This window comes from Caretta caretta, chromosome 9 (genome assembly GCF_965140235.1).
Source record: "Caretta caretta isolate rCarCar2 chromosome 9, rCarCar1.hap1, whole genome shotgun sequence".
Classification (NCBI taxonomy): Eukaryota; Metazoa; Chordata; order Testudines; family Cheloniidae; genus Caretta; species Caretta caretta.
In genome coordinates, this window is record NC_134214.1 from 48,041,664 (window position 1) to 48,058,603 (window position 16,940).

At 49.0% G+C, this 16,940-nt stretch overlaps 1 protein-coding gene across 3 annotated transcripts in view; it reads left to right on the forward strand.

Annotated features, from left to right (window-relative positions):
- NGEF (neuronal guanine nucleotide exchange factor) overlaps nucleotides 1–15,168 on the forward strand; it is a 106,603-nt gene extending 91,435 nt beyond the window's left edge. For all 3 annotated transcript variants that reach the window (XM_075132266.1, XM_075132268.1, XM_075132267.1), the window contains 5 exons: nucleotides 2,006–2,169; nucleotides 3,282–3,437; nucleotides 6,751–6,830; nucleotides 10,081–10,185; nucleotides 11,334–15,168. In XM_075132266.1, coding sequence (XP_074988367.1) covers nucleotides 2,006–2,169; nucleotides 3,282–3,437; nucleotides 6,751–6,830; nucleotides 10,081–10,185; nucleotides 11,334–11,506 — 678 coding nt within the window. In that variant the 3' untranslated portion in view covers nucleotides 11,507–15,168. The remainder of the gene's footprint in view (nucleotides 1–2,005; nucleotides 2,170–3,281; nucleotides 3,438–6,750; nucleotides 6,831–10,080; nucleotides 10,186–11,333) is intronic.
- Nucleotides 15,169–16,940: the final 1,772 nt, after the last annotated feature.

Here is a 16,940-nt window from a genome sequence, read left to right on the forward strand (position 1 = left end):
TTCCATCTCATGGAACCATATTGACCCCCAACTTGGGACATCAGCAGGGTCTGAACTTTCACATCCACAGCACAGACCTTTACTGCTTGAGTTAATGGAATAGCTGGAAGTAGTCATCAGCAGTTATTCTCTATTTGGACAGGTCACTGACGGGAGTAGGGGAAGGAGATAACTGTGAAACCCACTGGCAAAGTATTTGCTGACAGCAGAGAAATGTAGGTTTCAGAGTAGCAGTTGTGTTAGTCTGTATCTGCAAAAAGAAAAAGGAGTACTTGTGGCACCTTAGAGACTAACAAATTTATTTGAGCATAAGCTTTTGTGAGCTACAGCTCACTTCATTGGATGCATGCAGTGGAAAATACAGTAGGGGGATTTTATATACACAGAGAACATGAAACAATGGGTGTTACCATACACACTGTAACAAGAGTGATCCGGTAAGGTAAGCTATTACCAGCAGGAGAGAAAAAAACCCTTTTGTAGTGATAATCAAGGTGGGCCATTTCCAGCAGTTGACAAGAACGTGTGAGGAACAGTAGGGGGGGAAATAAACGTCTCCAAGTGGTCTCTTTCCCTGTTCTTTGTTTAAAATGCTTGGTGGTGGCAGCATACTGTTCAAGGACAAGGCAAAGTTTGTACCTTGGGGAAGTTTTTTAACCTAAGCTGGTAAGAATAAGCTTAGGGGGTCTTTCATGTGGGTCCCCACATCTGTACCCAATCTCTCTGGTCACTCGATTACAGACCTAAAAGTGGCAATATTACAACAAAAAAATTTTCAAAAACAGACTCCAACGAGAGACTGCTGAATTGGAATTAATTTGCAAACTGGACACCATTAAATTAGGCTTGAATAAAGACTGGGAGTGAATGTGTCATTACACAAAGTAAAACTATTTCCCCATGTTTATTTTTTCCCCCTACTGTTCCTCACACGTTCTTGTCAACTGCTGGAAATGGCCCACCTTGATTATCACTACAAAAGGCTTTTTTTTCTCTCCTGCTGGAAATAGCTCACCTTACCGGATCACTCTTGTTACAGTGTGTATGGTAAGACCCATTTTTTCATGTTCTCTGTGTATATAAAATCCCCCTACTGTATTTTCCACTGCATGCATCCAATGAAGTGAGCTGTAGCTCACGAAAGCTTATGCTTAAATAAATTTGTTGGTCTCTAAGGTGCCACAAGTACTTCTTTTCTTTTCGCAAAGAAATGTAGAGACTCAGGACTCATGGGCTTAATTCCAGGTTCTGTAGCACAGTGTACTCTAGTGGTTAGACCCTACTGCCCCTGTGTCTATAGCCTATCACCCTCTGCTCCTATCTATTCCACCCCAGTTCCTGCTCCCCTCCCCTTCTGCTTCTATCCCCCCTTCCCCTTCTTCAATCCTCAGGCTCCTATCCCACACTGCTGCCCCCTGGTTCCTGTGCCTCCTCCCCGCTTCATGTGAATGCATCCGATGAAGTGAGCTGTAGCTCACGAAAGCTTATGATCTAATAAATTTGTTCGTCTAAGGTGCCACAAGTCCTCCTTTTCTTTTTGCGAATACAGACTAACACAGCTGCTACTTTGAAACCTCCCCGCTCTGACTCCTGCGTTCCTCACTTCCCCATCCCCCCACTTTATCTCTGCATTCCATGATAGCTGCTGCCTCTCTCTCTCCACACTCCTGGTTGCCAGCACTTTAAGTACTAAGGCTGCATCCCCTGTTACTGGAGCCATGTGTACCTCTCCTCACTGCATAGGTCTTGTTTCTCCTCACTACTCTGAGGTTTATCTGCATTTCTAGTGTTGTGAGAGTGAAGTAAGGAGTGTGCGTTACTTATCCTGTAAGGGTTACATAGGACTAGAAGGGATCTCCTGAGTTGTCGAGTCCAGTCCTCTGCTATCGCAGCCAACCCCATCATGTAATACTGTTCATAAACTTGTCAAGATGCATCTTAAAACCAGTTAGGTTGTTTGCAGATCCTGCTCTTCTGATCTTTGCTGTCTCTCTCTTCCATGTAGTCTGTGCCCATCATCTCTCACTCCCGTTGGCTGTTAAAGCAAGGGGAACTGCAGCAAATGAATGGCCCAAAGACATCACGCACACTCCGCACCAAGAAACTCTTTAGAGAAATCTACTTGTTTCTTTTCAATGACCTGCTGGTACTCTGCAGGCAGATTCCTGGGTGAGTTTGGAATGTGGCCAACACCTGGATGTGTGTTATAAGCACACCTCCCCCCTTGGTTCATCCAACCAATTCTTGCTTAAGTTGTGCATAGATTCTTGTCCTATAGTTGACAAGATTATGTCTGAAATATGGCAGTACAGAGTCCTGTATCAGAGACACCATTTCCAGAGGGGCTGTCTGAATATTTACACTGCCTCTTCTGTGAACTGTGGATGTTGATGGGCTGCATGCCCATACACAGTTTGACCTTTGTGTTACTTAAAATTTCAGGCCAGATCTCTGCTGATGTAAATCAGCATAGCTCCATTGACTTCAGTGGTGCAACACTGAGCTACAGCAGCTAAAGATCTGACTCTAGGATGTTTGGCTTACTACTATAAAGTAACTCCTGGCTGAATACCAGTATGAAGAATACCGTAGTTTAAGCAAGTTAAACCTCTAGTAAAGTAAGTTCTGTCTGATGGACTGGGAGTGTCTGATCAGCAGGGAGGTGTGCAAACCAGTGTGTGAGGCAAGGGATTGTATCTAGTACGGTGCACACCATCTGGGGAGAGAAAGCTGCCTCAGCTAGGAGTATAGAGTTTATGACAGGAGAAATATTACAACACAAAATAGATGCCAGAGAACAAAAAGTTTGACATTAAAAAGACTTACTGGTAAGGGGTCTATCTGTCCAGTAAAGCATTTCTAATATGCATGTTGTCATAGTGTCAGCCAGGTGCCCAGTACTACTTGCGTAGCACTTTCCAACCAAGAACATAGAAACATTTTACAAACATTAATGTTATAAACCTCTCATCTCAGCCCTCCTGGGAGAAAACATTATCTCCATTTTACAGATGGGAACTGGGACACAGATTAGGTGTCTTGCTCAAGGTCATACAAAGTTTGTGGCAAAGCCAGGAATAGAATCTAGGTCTCTTGATTTTTAGTCTTGTGCTTTAGCCCTCAGACCATCCATCCTCATTCTATCTTGGTAGCGTCTCTTCCCCTCACCAGCCAAGAATTTACTCTGTATCATGCCTTTCTCAGAACTTTGTATTGTTAAAGCCAGACTGCTCCCAACTGACTGACTGAGCTTTCCTGACCCCTTTGCTTACCTCTCTCAGCGACAAGTACCAGGTGTTTGACTCAGCGCCGCGAGGGCTTCTCCGGGTAGAGGAATTAGAAGATCAGGGACAGAGTTTGGCCAATGTCTTCATCCTGAGGCTTCTGGAGAACACGGATGATCGGGAGGTCAGCTACATGCTCAAGGCATCATCCCAGTGAGTATGAAACACTGTCATCCCATTAGCAACCTGCATTGCTATTCCCCTGCCTCCTCAAAAGTGTGGTGTCCAATCTGCCACAGTCACCAGTCTGGCATCTACCTCCTCACCAGCTGGTCTCATTGAATTCCTATCTGTGGGGATACCCTGCTATACCAAGTTGGGCTGAGTCCACCCACTGAGACAGCCCTTCCTCCTCCTCCTGATGTAACTTCTCAACACAAGACAGAGCCTTCTGGGGGGATCGGATATAAAGCTAGATGAGTTTCCTTCCAGTACAGGTGTATTTACGGCATCCTTGTGTAACACACTGATTTCTAGGTAGGTCGAGACTTAATTAAGATTCTAAAGGAAATTATATGTCTGGTTTGCAAATCTCTCAGCATAGATATCCAGATGGTAATTTAAATTAGCAGTACACATGCAGTACATTTATACAAGCACAGCTTGATGTGGATCACTAGGATTCAAACCACTTGAAAAATGTAGCATTTTGCCTGTGACTTATCCCCCTAGCTGACCACAGTCCCTGGAGTATGGAGCAGTTACTGTAAAGATAAAGGCAGGAGTCCCAGTTCTGTTCATGAGTATCAAACTCTCTTCTATGGCTGGCCCCAATCCTGATGGCAGCCCTCGCGCTGCTCAGTAGTCTTGAATTCCACTATGCTAAAGTCTGCCTGGATACCGTTTTCTGTCTGACTCTGTGCTTTTTACTTCAAGATCCAACAAGCTCAGACTGGGCAAATGATTCAACACCACTAACACTGGGCCGATTGTTTCAGATGCCCGGGGTCTGGTTTCCAGACTCGCCTCAATGTAGTCTCTCATTGTACCCACAGTTTTGCAGGCCCAGGTAATTATAGGTGTGTCCCCATAGCCAATATTTACATGTCTACATGACATTTGCACCCTGAAATTGGTGTAGCAGAAGAGGAGACTGGAGTTCAAAAAGCCTTGCCATTGAACATAAATTGGAACAGATTTCCAACCATGGCCTCAGTCCTGCAGCGAGCCACCCACACACTCATTGCAGGATCAGCGTGAGGAGAGAGTAACATGCAATGTGACTGCTCCCACCCCCCTGCAAACTCTGCTACTCTAGGGTGATGAACAGATTTGCTGTACCTGAAAATGGGGATGTTGGGCATCTGAAAGCTATACACCACAAATAAGCACTTAGGGCAAAGGCAGCCCTTGCTTATCACAGGTAGCGTTGTGCTGATTACAGTATGCTTTGGCAGAGAAGCACTAGCATACTGAGCTCCTATTTTCAGTCACTTATACCTCTGTGGAAAAGGCCATTCTCAGCATTATTTCAGTTACCATAATTGAACATGTGGCCCCTTCTGACTTCTAAGTTCCCAGTCAATGCACTTCACGATATTACCTAAGCTCATTAGGTCACACATTCAAACACTGACCTACAGATAGAAGTGATCACACTTTCCAATCAGCACCTCTCTTTTTTGTTTTTGTCAGTGTTTTTTCCCAGAGAAACTTCAGTGTAATTAAATGCAAGGTTTTAGATTAATGGTAAGCTATAGTGCAGATTTCAAATCCATAGAAGCCAGGAAATTTAAATTTCTGGCCTCTCCCAGTACCTGTAGCTTTTATGCAAGGCATAAAGTTAAAACCATACCATTTTGATCTTAGTACAGAACTTTGAAGATCCAAAATGTAACTAGTTAGTCTCCAAGCAGAGCTGCCAAGTTCCATGTAGCTCTTTCAGTGGCAAGTATCCTGAATGAGTTCAGTGGAACTCAACAGGTTTGTGTGGAATTTGCCACTGTCTCCTCCAGCTGGCTGGCTGTGGCTCAGTGGGACAGGGCACTCCTTGGCTGGAGTTGGGGTTGGGAGGTAAGTCAGGTGTGAGGGAAGAACTCAGCAGTGGAAGAGATGCAGAAAGAAGGCAGGCCCCAGCAGTTTGTGAGGGGTGGAAGGGGATGGGCAGTCACTGATGGGGAGGGTGAGGAGGGCACTGATCAGGGGAGGGAATGGCTGATGCAGGCAGCTGGAAGAGCCATGAAAGCCAGTGTGAGATGGCTGGATTGCGCGGTGCCGCCGCTGCAGGAGAGAGGCGGTAGATGGAGGCCTCCTGCACACAAGGCCCCTGCAGCGTGACTTGGTGTGCCTGCCCCTGCAGCCTGGATTATCCCAGAAAGTCACCAGTTCAGCTTGTGTGTGACATTCTAACCAGTGTGTGGGAGATGACGACTCAGGGAAAATGCCAGAGTGTCACACAGATGAGTGATGCTTGACAGACATGGCTAAGACCTGACATGCAGAGATTGGATAGCATGCTAATTTCAGGTTGCTGCTTGCACATGGAGAGGATGTGTATGCGTGTGTGTGCAGGCAGCTGGAGAGGCAGCCACAGAAAAGGGGCAGGGAAACTACTCTAATAGAGGAACAGAGGAGTCAGAGTAACAGAGCTAAGAGATAAAGGGAAGGACTCAAGGGAGGTGCAGAGAAGAAGCAGAGTTGGAGAGGGAACCACACAATACAGAGTGAGAATGCAGGGAGGCAGGGAAGAGCATGCCAGGGAAGGAAGGGCTCTGACAACTGGCAGGGAGGAAAGAAATCCCAGAGGCGATCCTTTCTGCTCACCGGCTGGAAGTGAGGAAGAGAAGAGGGAACAAACCTGCCTAGTGAGTTTGAGAAGGGCTGAATGGGAAGCCAAAGGTTCCTCACACAATCTGAGCCCTTGGGGAAAGGGTGTGCACCTTCACTCTCTCAACAGCAGATCGAGCAAGGAGTGATGGAAAGCCCATCCTCAAAGCTCCAGGAAGACACCCTGTAGGGAGAGAAGAAATGGCTGGAAAGGGAAGTAGAGGGCTGAGTATGTTACACCTGTTGTGACCCCAGGTCAGCAGTCTGGGAAGAGAACTGTACTAGATCTAACTTGCCAATTAGGTTACCGTCCACGTAGTTGCCCATAGCTATTGCTACTGCAGCAAGTCATCTGTGCAGGGACCCATATAGATTCTACATTATCCTAGGAGAAACAGAGTCTAGTAAAATGCAGGGACAGAGATGGGAATCATTCAGATCTCCCCCAATTTATTAATATTGACCAGGCTAACCTTCAAATGGCTGCTTGTCCAGCTACCAATGAGACATTCTCACTGTGTCCCAGCTGCCCAGAGCAGGGGTCTCTGTTTCTAGCAGAGAAAGGAAAAAAGTTGGAGCTGGCAAATAGAGAAAGCTGGGAGTGTGGGCCAGGCAAGCAAAGCTGGTTGGGAGAGTAACACTGTGCCGCAACCAGACAATTGCACCCTCATAGCTGTGTTCTGTATGTCTCTCGTCACAGAAGTGAGATGAAGCGCTGGATGATCTCGCTGGCCCCAAATCGGAGAACCAAGTTTGTTTCATTCACATCCAGGCTCCTGGGTAAGAGATGCAGCAGAGATGGAGGGAGGGAGAGATGGTTATTTAACTTGCGGTGTGTCATGCTCTTCTTCAGAGATCCCTGCCTGGGCCATCTGACTGCTGGTTGCATAGCAAATGCTGCAACTGAGGTTGCATCCCTCAAGGCCTCCCCCCTCCACAGGGTCTTGCCAGCACTCTGAGAGAGAGATTGACAAGATCAGCCTCTTGCCTCTCTGTGCCTGGCATTGAGGTTTCTCCCCTGTTCTCCACTTTCAACTCTTCCTCCTGTCCCAGTGACCCTTTTCCTTTCTCCTGCCCCCCTTCACTCCACCAAATCATTCTCACAAGATCACACTAGACATTAAAAACAATGTAAAATCTCAAACTACCGCCTTCCCGCCCACTGCCTCCCATTTGCTCAGTGTATCTACACTTACGTTTTAGCCAGAAGCATTAACACAACTGTAAATTCTAGTGTAGACAGGGCACCAAAACTTCTGTTCCAGTGCACAGTCTGTTCCTGGCTGGATTTCCAGCTCTACTTTCACCCTTCCCACCTTGCTGTCATGTTTGGCACTGTTGTTCACACTCTCCTCTTTGACATCTTGTCCACCCAGGGCTTCCGTGACAGCATCCGCTCCTGGTTCTTCTGTCTAGGTCCTCCTTCCTCTCACCTTGTGGGGTTTCTGTAGTGGTTCTGTGGTCGTGTGTCCCCCCACCCCATTAGGCTTGGAGGGAGGCCACTCTGCCTTACTACATCACACAGTAAGCAGTCAATTAGCAGGCTAGGCCTCTGGCCTATGGTCAGGGCAGACCAGCACACAGCCTGTTGTCCAGCTTCCTGGCTGAGACAGGCAGCAATTTACAGTGGATAGTTCTGGCCCTCTGGATGGGCCACAGCAACGAGCAGTCTTTAGCCCAAAGCCTCCTGGCTTGGGCAGAGAGCATAACGCTGTCTGGGGCTCTGACTCTCTGGGTGGGGCAGAGCAACAAGCCACAGGCAAGGCACAAACCGTCTGGCCTAGGGTGAGTAGGCTGCCACCCCAGGGGTGGGGTTGGTGGCAGGGGATAGGGGGACCCGAGCCCACCCTACTCCACAGGGCCCTGCCCTGGGACCCAAACAGTGGCGAGTGGTCCCATCACTGGGTCAGCAGGGAAGTCACCAAAACATGCTGACTCATTTTCTGATCACACAACTGGACTAATGTCTGGTTTCCCTGGGCTACTTCCTCCCCCCACCCCCTCCTTGGCATAGCTCTGTAGTCCATAGGTCCTCAGTCTACTCGAGGTGAATGGCAGATGGCAGTCCCAGCAACTCCTTTCCACAGTCAGGGCGCCACACAGCTCAGTCTTTGGTCAGAGTCCTGCAATGGGGTACAGATATGTCTGCCTCCTTCCCTGGCTCTGGCCCAACTGAGCTGGAGGGCCTCCTCTTACACTTCCTGTCCTGTCCCACCACTTCCAGCATGAGGGTGGGGCTGGCTTGGCTCCACCCATCAGGCTCAGAGGGAGGCCACTCTGCCTCACTACAGTTTCACAGAACAGTGTACTGAGCTCCCCTCTCTTCAGCTAATCTCCACTCAGCACCTCAGCAATCATCTCTGCACAATGACCCTGCATCTTAGTCTGTCTCTCTGACTTCCTTTCCTGGATGTCTGTCAACATAAGCTTACTGTGTCTAAAACAGAGCCCTTCATCTTCACTCCCAAGTCTTCACCTTTCCGCTCAGTTACTGCCAACACCATCAGCAGCTCCATCTCTCAAGCCTGTAACCAGGGGTTTGTCTGCAAATCTTCCCTTGCCCCACAACTCCAAGCAGCTTCCAAATCTTCTTGTGGCTGCCGCCTCCTCACCAATATCTAAGACCTGACCATTTCTTTCTGTCTCTGCGGCTAATTCTGCCTGTGCTCAGCCCAACCCTCTGCACGTTCAGTCCTTCCCGAAGGCTCCCCTCTGCCATGACACCAAAGGGAACTCGCTGACTGAGAGGGGCCAGCTCGATCAGTCCCATGGGAACAGAGTGTACAACCTCCCTGGCCATTGTGCGTCAGACTCATTCCCTAGCCACTGTCTTTCAGCCATGAGCAAATTGAGGCAGGGATTATGTTGCCTTTGTGGTTGGGAAACACTGGGCACACTGTGAGCGCTACCCAAAACGAGGACTAACAATAGTTTGGGGAAGCATCCGAGAGCAGCCCAACCCATGACGCTGTAAGGTGCCTTTTTCCCCCCCAGCCTGCCCGTGCACTTGAAGCACTTCTCAGGCTGCTCTGATATGGCTCCTTCTCCCCTCCACCTGAACTTCACTCCAGAGACCTGGGGGTTAAGACAGTCCCTTCCCTCTGTAAGCAGTTTGTCAGGCCTTGCGTCGGCTCCCCCTTGGCCTTGCTCACCATTTTGCCTCTTCAGAGCTCGCTCCTATCCTAGCTGGGTCCACTGCCCTAACAAACTGGCACACACACCCCATGAGCAGAGCAAGAGTAAATACAGGGAGGCTAGCCCATGTCTGGGCAGAGCAGGCTGCCACAACAGAAGCCCTTTACGACAAGTGTGCATGCTCCAAGGCTGTAAAAAAGCACACACCAAAAAGGTGTCCACTCTGGCCATAGCCAGAGTGGTCTTTTGCAGGTAGGCCAAGAGCCTCATCCTGACTGCCATGGAGCTGTTCACAGAGCTGTGGGCCACATGATTGGGCCTCGTGGGGCAGCCTCCTAGGGTTACCCCAGCCTTCCTCACACTGGAGTTAACACTCAGCCAGGGCCTCTGCACCTTCTCATTGAGCCCTTTATAGCACTGGAGCCAGCTCACTTCCAGCAGCCTACTTCAGCATTCCCAGCTCAAAGGACTGTCCAGCACAGGCATAACCCTGTAAATCCAGGCAGCAGGCATGCCACCCACCTCTCATTGTGTGGGTTAACACCCTGGGAGCATAAGGGAGCCAGGGATAGTATGATACAGCAATACCTGTTCCTAAGTTTACATGCTCCATTTCTCATGCCATATTTTGTGCTGGTACCTTAGAAGCCTCTTCCCCCATCTTGCTCTGACCAAGGGCTTGTCTACATGTAAAAGGCTGCACCAAGAGGGCTTCTCCCGTTGGTATAGGTAAGCTACCTCCCTGAGAGTGCTGGATTTTCCACACCCCAAGTGATGTAGTTATAGAAAAGTTGCTCATGCAGACCAAGCCTATGCCATTTTATACTGTACAGTAGTCACAGGACTCTGGGGCAGCTGGATTACTTTGTCCCTCTCCTTTCCTTCCCATTGTCAGACTGCCCCCAGGTTCAGTGTGTCCATCCATACGTGGCTCAGCAACCAGACGAGCTGTCCCTGGAGCTGGCAGATGTTCTTAACATCCTGGACAAGACAGATGATGGTAAGGGCGATGGGGCTCCAGGCAACCCTAAAATCATTCATCACAAGGGCGACAGAGCTTTCTCCTGTACAGGCTGCTTTTGAACACACACACAGGTTCCTCCAGATAAAAAAGTGCCCTTGTTGGACAACCTGGGGTTCCCTGAATGTTTGTTACTCCCTGTCTCTCTTGGGACATCAGCATCAGAGGACAGACTCCTAGGGACAGTGACCTTGTAGGCAGTAGCAGAGTTTAGTTGTCATTGGGACTAAACATCCGCTAAGGCCCTCGTTCTTGTACCTTGACCTCCCTCTTCTGGCTGATAAGTGCAGCTATGTCCTGTCCCTGCTCTGGTTTTCTGTACTGATGGGGCCAGGAACACTTAGCTAAGAGGTGGCATCTGCTTTTCACTCAGTTCCGCTTTTTAGCCAGTTTTGCAACTAGGATACAACATCAGGTGACTTGTGAGTCAGTGGCTCAGAAGGGATTAGACAGCAGGCTCTTCCTGGTTTCCTAATCCTTACCTATATCCGCTAAGCATGTCTCAAGGGCAGTAATTGAACCCAGGCCAGAGGTGGACAAACTACAGCCTGCGGGCCACATCTGGCCCCTGGGACCCTCCTGCCCGGCCCCTGAGCTCCTGGCCCGGGAGGTTAGCCCTCAGCCCCTCCCCTGCTGGTCCCCCTCCCCCACAGTCTCAGCTCACTGCGCTGCCCGCACAATGCTCTGGGTGGCATGGCTGTAACACCGCCAGCCACTGGTGCTCCAGGCAGCGCGGTAAGGGGGCAGGGAGGGTTGGCTAGAGGGCAGGGGAGTTGGGTGTGGGTGTGGTCAGAGGGGGCATGGACAGTCAGGAATGAGAAGAGGGGTTGGATGGGGCAGCGGGGGGCAGTGGTCCCAGGAGGGCTGTCAGGGGGTGAGAAGCAGGGGGGGGTTGGGTAGGGGGCAGGGGCCGGGCCTGGCTGTTTGGGGAGGCACAGCCTTCCCTAACCGGCCATCCATACAATTTCGGAAACCCAAAGTGGCCCTCAGGCCAAAAAGTTTGCCCGCCCCAACCCAGGACCTCCAAAGCATAGCCCTGGTGGCTCACTCTCACTCGTACTCATTCCTGCACTTGGACATTCTAGTCCTGTTGACTTGTCCCACTACATGTTTTCCTTGCCCCTCAGGTTGGATTTTTGGGGAGCGTCTTCATGACCAGGAAAGGGGCTGGTTCCCTACCTCTATGGGGGAGGAGATTCTGAACCCCAAGATCCGATCACAGAACCTAAAAGAGTGTTTCCGGGTCCACAAGTCGGATGACAGTCAGCGGAGGAAGCTGGGCAGCAGGAATCGTCAATGACCCCTGGTCTCCCCAAGCCCTGGAGCACAAAGAATACCTAATGGCTTATGGAGAGGGATGGAGGGCAGATGCTGCAGGCTGAGAGAATGAGGTGGTGGTGCAGGTACTATGTGCCAGGGCACAGGGCCTGGTCTTAACATGCTGCTCACATCCACACCTACAAAAATAGACTTTTCTCGATTTATTAAGGTCTTCCCTCCACATTTTGTATTCCTCTGGAGACCAACCCACGGAAGAGGAGAGGCCACTTGTCTAAAGCTCAAGGAACTATTCAGTGTAATGGATTGCCAGTGTTTGGGGTTGGCAGCACAAGTGCTCCCCTGTGCACCGAGGAGCTGCTGGACAAGACCGCACCAGAGCCACCCAGGAGGTTCACCACAGCTGTAACATACCAGCTGGTCATATATATATATATAAGGGTTGCTTCAGTTGCTTTTCTAGTATAAATGGATAGAATCAACTGGGCTGGGGAAGAGTTCTACCTTACGTACCATAGAAAACGGTCTCCTAGTTACCCCCCTTGCTGAGAGATTCCATTGTAGGAATGGGTTTGTGCCGCCCCCACAACATAGTTCTGTGCACACACACTACAGCTGAAGCCATTTATCTCTTCCAGGAGGCACGTGGCAATTAACACAATGGCAGTAGGGGCTTTTTGTGGAGCACATGGTGCTTTTCTGGGTCAGAGCACTTAGCAAAACCTCTAAGCTTGGCAGCACCCCTGAGAGTTACGTTACTTTATGTCCCCATTTTATAGGTGGGGAAATTGAGGCAGAGAAGTTGTCTCACCTGAGATCACAAAGGGAAACAGGGCCAGAGCTGGGACTAGAATTCAGGATTTCTGAGGCCTGATTCCCAGTCCTGCTGTTCAGCTATTGAGCCCACTCCTCTCCCCATACTGGTCTTTGAACCCAGTTCTAGGCAAATGCACTACCCCACCCTGCCTTTCAGCAGCCCTAACTCTTTACCCACTCTAGTCCTGCACTTAACCCAGTGTCTAGGGCTCAACCCCCAGGGGGTACCAAATGCAAGGTTCTCTGTCCACAGAACAGCAGCAGAGGGTGCCATCCACCTGCTGCCACAAACAGACTCTGAGAGGAACACATGATGGCTTTCATAGGAGATGAAAGCACAGGCAAGACAGTAGCACCCCCGGGACATGGACTTTGCTTTGCCAGAGTGCACTGCCCCCATTCAGATAGGGTGAAAGGAACTATGGGGCATATCAGCTGCCAAACCATTACACAAGGATGATATTCTAGCAGAGCCAGAGGCTTCAAATGTAGGCCATGGCCCAGCCTGTTTGTAAATCTGCAGGACTTTACTCAATCCAGTGTCAGGTCCTATTTGGAATGTAATGTAAACTGACCATTTCCACAAGTCTCTACCACATTCCCAGACAGCTCTGTGGGCTGTGGAATGTGTTTCCAAAGGGAGGGGCTGCACTCAGACACCCAGCTCATGCAAGGGCAGCCCAGCAGCAGTAGTTGGCCCATCCCTAACAAGGAGAACTCAAGCAAAATAGCTGGAGTTGGCCAGGAAGGTAGGGGACATTTTATTAAAGGTATGTGAGGGCCTGCACGTCCTCTGTATACCCAGCTAACCAGCTGTGTGCATGAACTGTGTGTACAGTGTTGATGCCTCTGTCTATATAAGAAAGTCCTCAGTAGCCAGAAGGACAAGGGAATCATTTCCTTATATGATGCAGTTCAACATCGCATGAAACACGGGGCAAGGGATCAAGAGCTTCAGCAGGGAACTGAGAACAGACAGTGGTTGGAAACTGACCATGAATAAGCATCCTAACAACGACTGGCTATTGGGCCTGCTCTGCTCTTAGCAGTTCCAGAGCAGCCCCTTCTCTGAGTGGCCCTTTGTTAGCTACAACAAGGGCAACTGACCCAGAGAATTTATTTGCATGAACATAAAATCAGGGAATTTAAGTTATTCAGCATCTTTCTGTGATGCAGTAAAGCAGAGTCTTCCAGACATTTCTTGACACGCAGTGCTGCTTCTGATCTCTGCGCCTTCCCCTAGTAGCCTTGCTTAACACCCCTCTCAGACTGGGCAGTATCATGTCAGTGTGGTTGTGGTAAAAAAGATGAGTGTAAAGCCAGCACCTTTTTATTCAGCTAAGGGATGAGTCACCACCATGTGCTTTAGACGCTGTCTACATTAGGCATATTTGCAGTGGTGTCACATAACAGTTGATGCAGTCTTGAGGCATAAACCTCACTGCTGCGTGCCTGGATCAGAAGCTCATGCCAGTGTGACTACATCAAGGTATTTTAGCGTGACAGGCTCTTCGTACAATGCAGTCATTAGTATTGCAGTGCTAACACAGCGATGGGAGAGTGAGTGGGATTCAGTTGTGGCTTGCCTATGAACAGAATTGTTGATGTTCAAGTTCATGCGAATCTTTGCTGTATTCAACTCCTAGATACGGCGATGAGGAGCACATCAGAAACTGCTGACAAATTCAGTTCCTGCTCTCTTACTCCTGAGCACATTTAGAATGACTTAAGTTAGACAAGTGCCAATGGGTACGTTTACACAGCAATTCAACACCTGTGGCTGGCCTGAGTCAGCTGACTCAGGCTTGGGCTGCGGGGCTGTAATATTGCTGTGTACATGTTTCGGCTCTGGCTGGAGCCTGGATTCTAGGACCCCTCGAGGTGGGATGGTCCCAAAACCCAGACGCCAGCCCGAGCCCAATTGTCTACACAGCAATTTTTAGCCCTGCAGCTCAAGCCAGCTGATCTGGGCCAGTCATGGGTATGCCAAAGGTCTTGTGTTCCCGTGTATTCCAATAAGGGCAAAGCTGACCTCTCAGGATGGTGAACCAGAAGGGCCTCAGCTTGCCTGACAGATTCCAGCTTGGGTGTGTGGGGCTGGCAGTTAGAAAAACTATTGCCATTTGACTTGTAAATTGAGCATATTTCATCCAGAGATGCTATAAATACAAAGACCACAAATAAATTGTACAGTCATTTTTCTAAGTACAACCAGACTTTAAGCTCAGGGGCCAAGACTCATAACAGCAGCTGTTTACAGGTAATTAGTTTAAAGCCAAAACATGGAAGCTCTAGCTATGAAAAGTATTTAAGACAAATAGATACAAGCATATTAAAGATCATTCAGCCTTGTCCAAATTGTCATGACCATTTCCTAACCCTGGCACTTGCCTGGGACAAAAAATGATTTTTACAATGAAAAAGAAGATACTGTAGTCACTACCTAGGCTAGGGGCAATGAATTTTACCTGGCTGAGATCATTCAATGGCCAACTTCGGAGGAGTGGCGTTTCCAGTCTTTCACTGGCCTTTGCCCTCTAGCTCAGAACCCTTGGACTTACGCCAACACCTAAGTAACTTTGTAGTGGTTTTGGGGCCTCCTAACTGTCACACATGGTACATTATATTCAGCCACTGAATTGGGTTTGTTCTATGTACACTTTTAACCTCCTCCATTCCAGACACACAGTCCAACATGTGTCAGTTTCAGGTGGTCTAATGCTGTGGATGGGCTCAGTCTGTGAAACATGAGTACAGGTTTGAGATCCCAGGTCATTATCAGGCTGCCTGAGTGAACTGAAAAGAACTCTTGTTGTTGTTGTTTTTCTTGTGGTGAAAATACAGCTGACTGCGCCAGCAACTTCCAAAGCCTGGCCCTCTTTGTGTTTTCATTGTCTCATCCAGAGCGTAACCATCACCACGGTTTTCCTCCTGCATCACGCTCATGTAACAACGCATAGCCAGAACGGAGTCAGTTCCGTTCCCCTTCCTAGTTCTGTCCCAGACTCATGAGCATGTCAGTGAGTGGAAGCAGTAAAGACCTAAAGCAATACTGAACCTTTCAGCTCAAGCATTGGTTCACATCTGGATCCAGGCACCAGGGACAGAGTTAATACCAGTTGACAGTTGTTTGGTGGCCTAGGTTTAAGAAGTTAGAATGCCTAGCTCAGCTGACAGATGGCCACTAACAAGAGACACCATTCACATGCGACATCAAAACCTGAAGAGACCTGTAGATCAGGGGTAACAAGAGTGTCTGCGGGTTGGCGTTGGTGCATGCAAGAGGCTACTCGCACTGACCGTCCCGTGCCATTTTTGTGGAGTGAGGATTTCAGTTCTTACTGTTAGCAACTCAACACCTTTCCCAGTAAATAGCACCTGCTGCTTATCTGACATTTATACAGCACTACAGTCTGCCCCAGCAATCACTACCCTGGGGGGCAGGCACCGCCCATTCAAAAACACCTCACTAAGGGTATGTTTATACTACAGCAGCAGTGCTATGGCATCACAGTTGTTGCATAGATGCTTCCTACAACAAAAGGGATTTTTCCATCAATGTCATTAATGGACCTCTCTGAGAGGTGGTATTCTTCTGTCAGCCTAGTTGCACCTACACTGGAGGTTAGAACAACCTACTTGTGTGACACAGGGTGCAAAATTTTCCAGAGCCCTGAGCGATGTAACTAGGTGGGAATAAATGTTCCTATTTAAGTGATGGGCAGTGAGAGCGGTTGCTGGTGGGACAGTCTCAGAGTTCAGCTTCTAACAGAGACATCCATTGTCTCTGGCAATTGCCCACCTAGTCTCACGGTGCTATCGTCACCCTCTCTTGTACCTTTGGATGCGAGAGCCCTTTTGATATGGTCTCACACCGAGAAAGAAGGTCCTGTTCAGATCTTTGACAGGGAGCAGCTGCTGCTGCCACCACCTGTGAATGCTTACCACTATGCATCAGAGCTCTCCAGTAGCATCTCAAATATGGCACCATCTCTCAGGGGCACTAAATTGCAAGAGTCCCTATGGCGCTGGAGGGCAATATTGAAAACAGGAGGAAATATGACAAGAGCAAGAGAGCAGTCAGTTACTTCAGCATATGAAGGTATCACAGCCCAGGGATGCAACCATATATGAAAAGTTCGGGGGGACCAGGAGTGGGAATGCAACAATCCTGTAGCTGTATTGAAGGGAACATCTCCAGAATAGTTAGAATGGCAATGGCATCTCTCTAATCCTAGCAGTGGTTGTGACTGTATCACAGGCCACTGAGTATTGATCAGGAGCAAGTAAAGTGTGTGCATCAGGAAGAGTATCTGAAAGTTCGTACCCCGCAATGAAAGGGAGTGGCTCGTAGGGGTGAGTGTAACAGGTGTGTTGGTGGATCAGAAAGCCATTAAGCAAAACCCACAATAGCATGGTGAAGTCAGTTCCCTTGCCTCAGTCCCTCCCATTCCTGCCCTCGATGTGCTCCTGCCAGGATCAGGGGGATACTGAAGCTCATGCTGTGAATGCTTTGCTGCTGGTGGCTGTTTGCAGGAAGCAAGGGCAGCAGCTGTGCATAAGTGCCACAGAGTCACGAACCTCACAGCTTCCAGCAAAGGACCAGAATAATTCTGTGGCTCGGAACAGCACGAGCAACC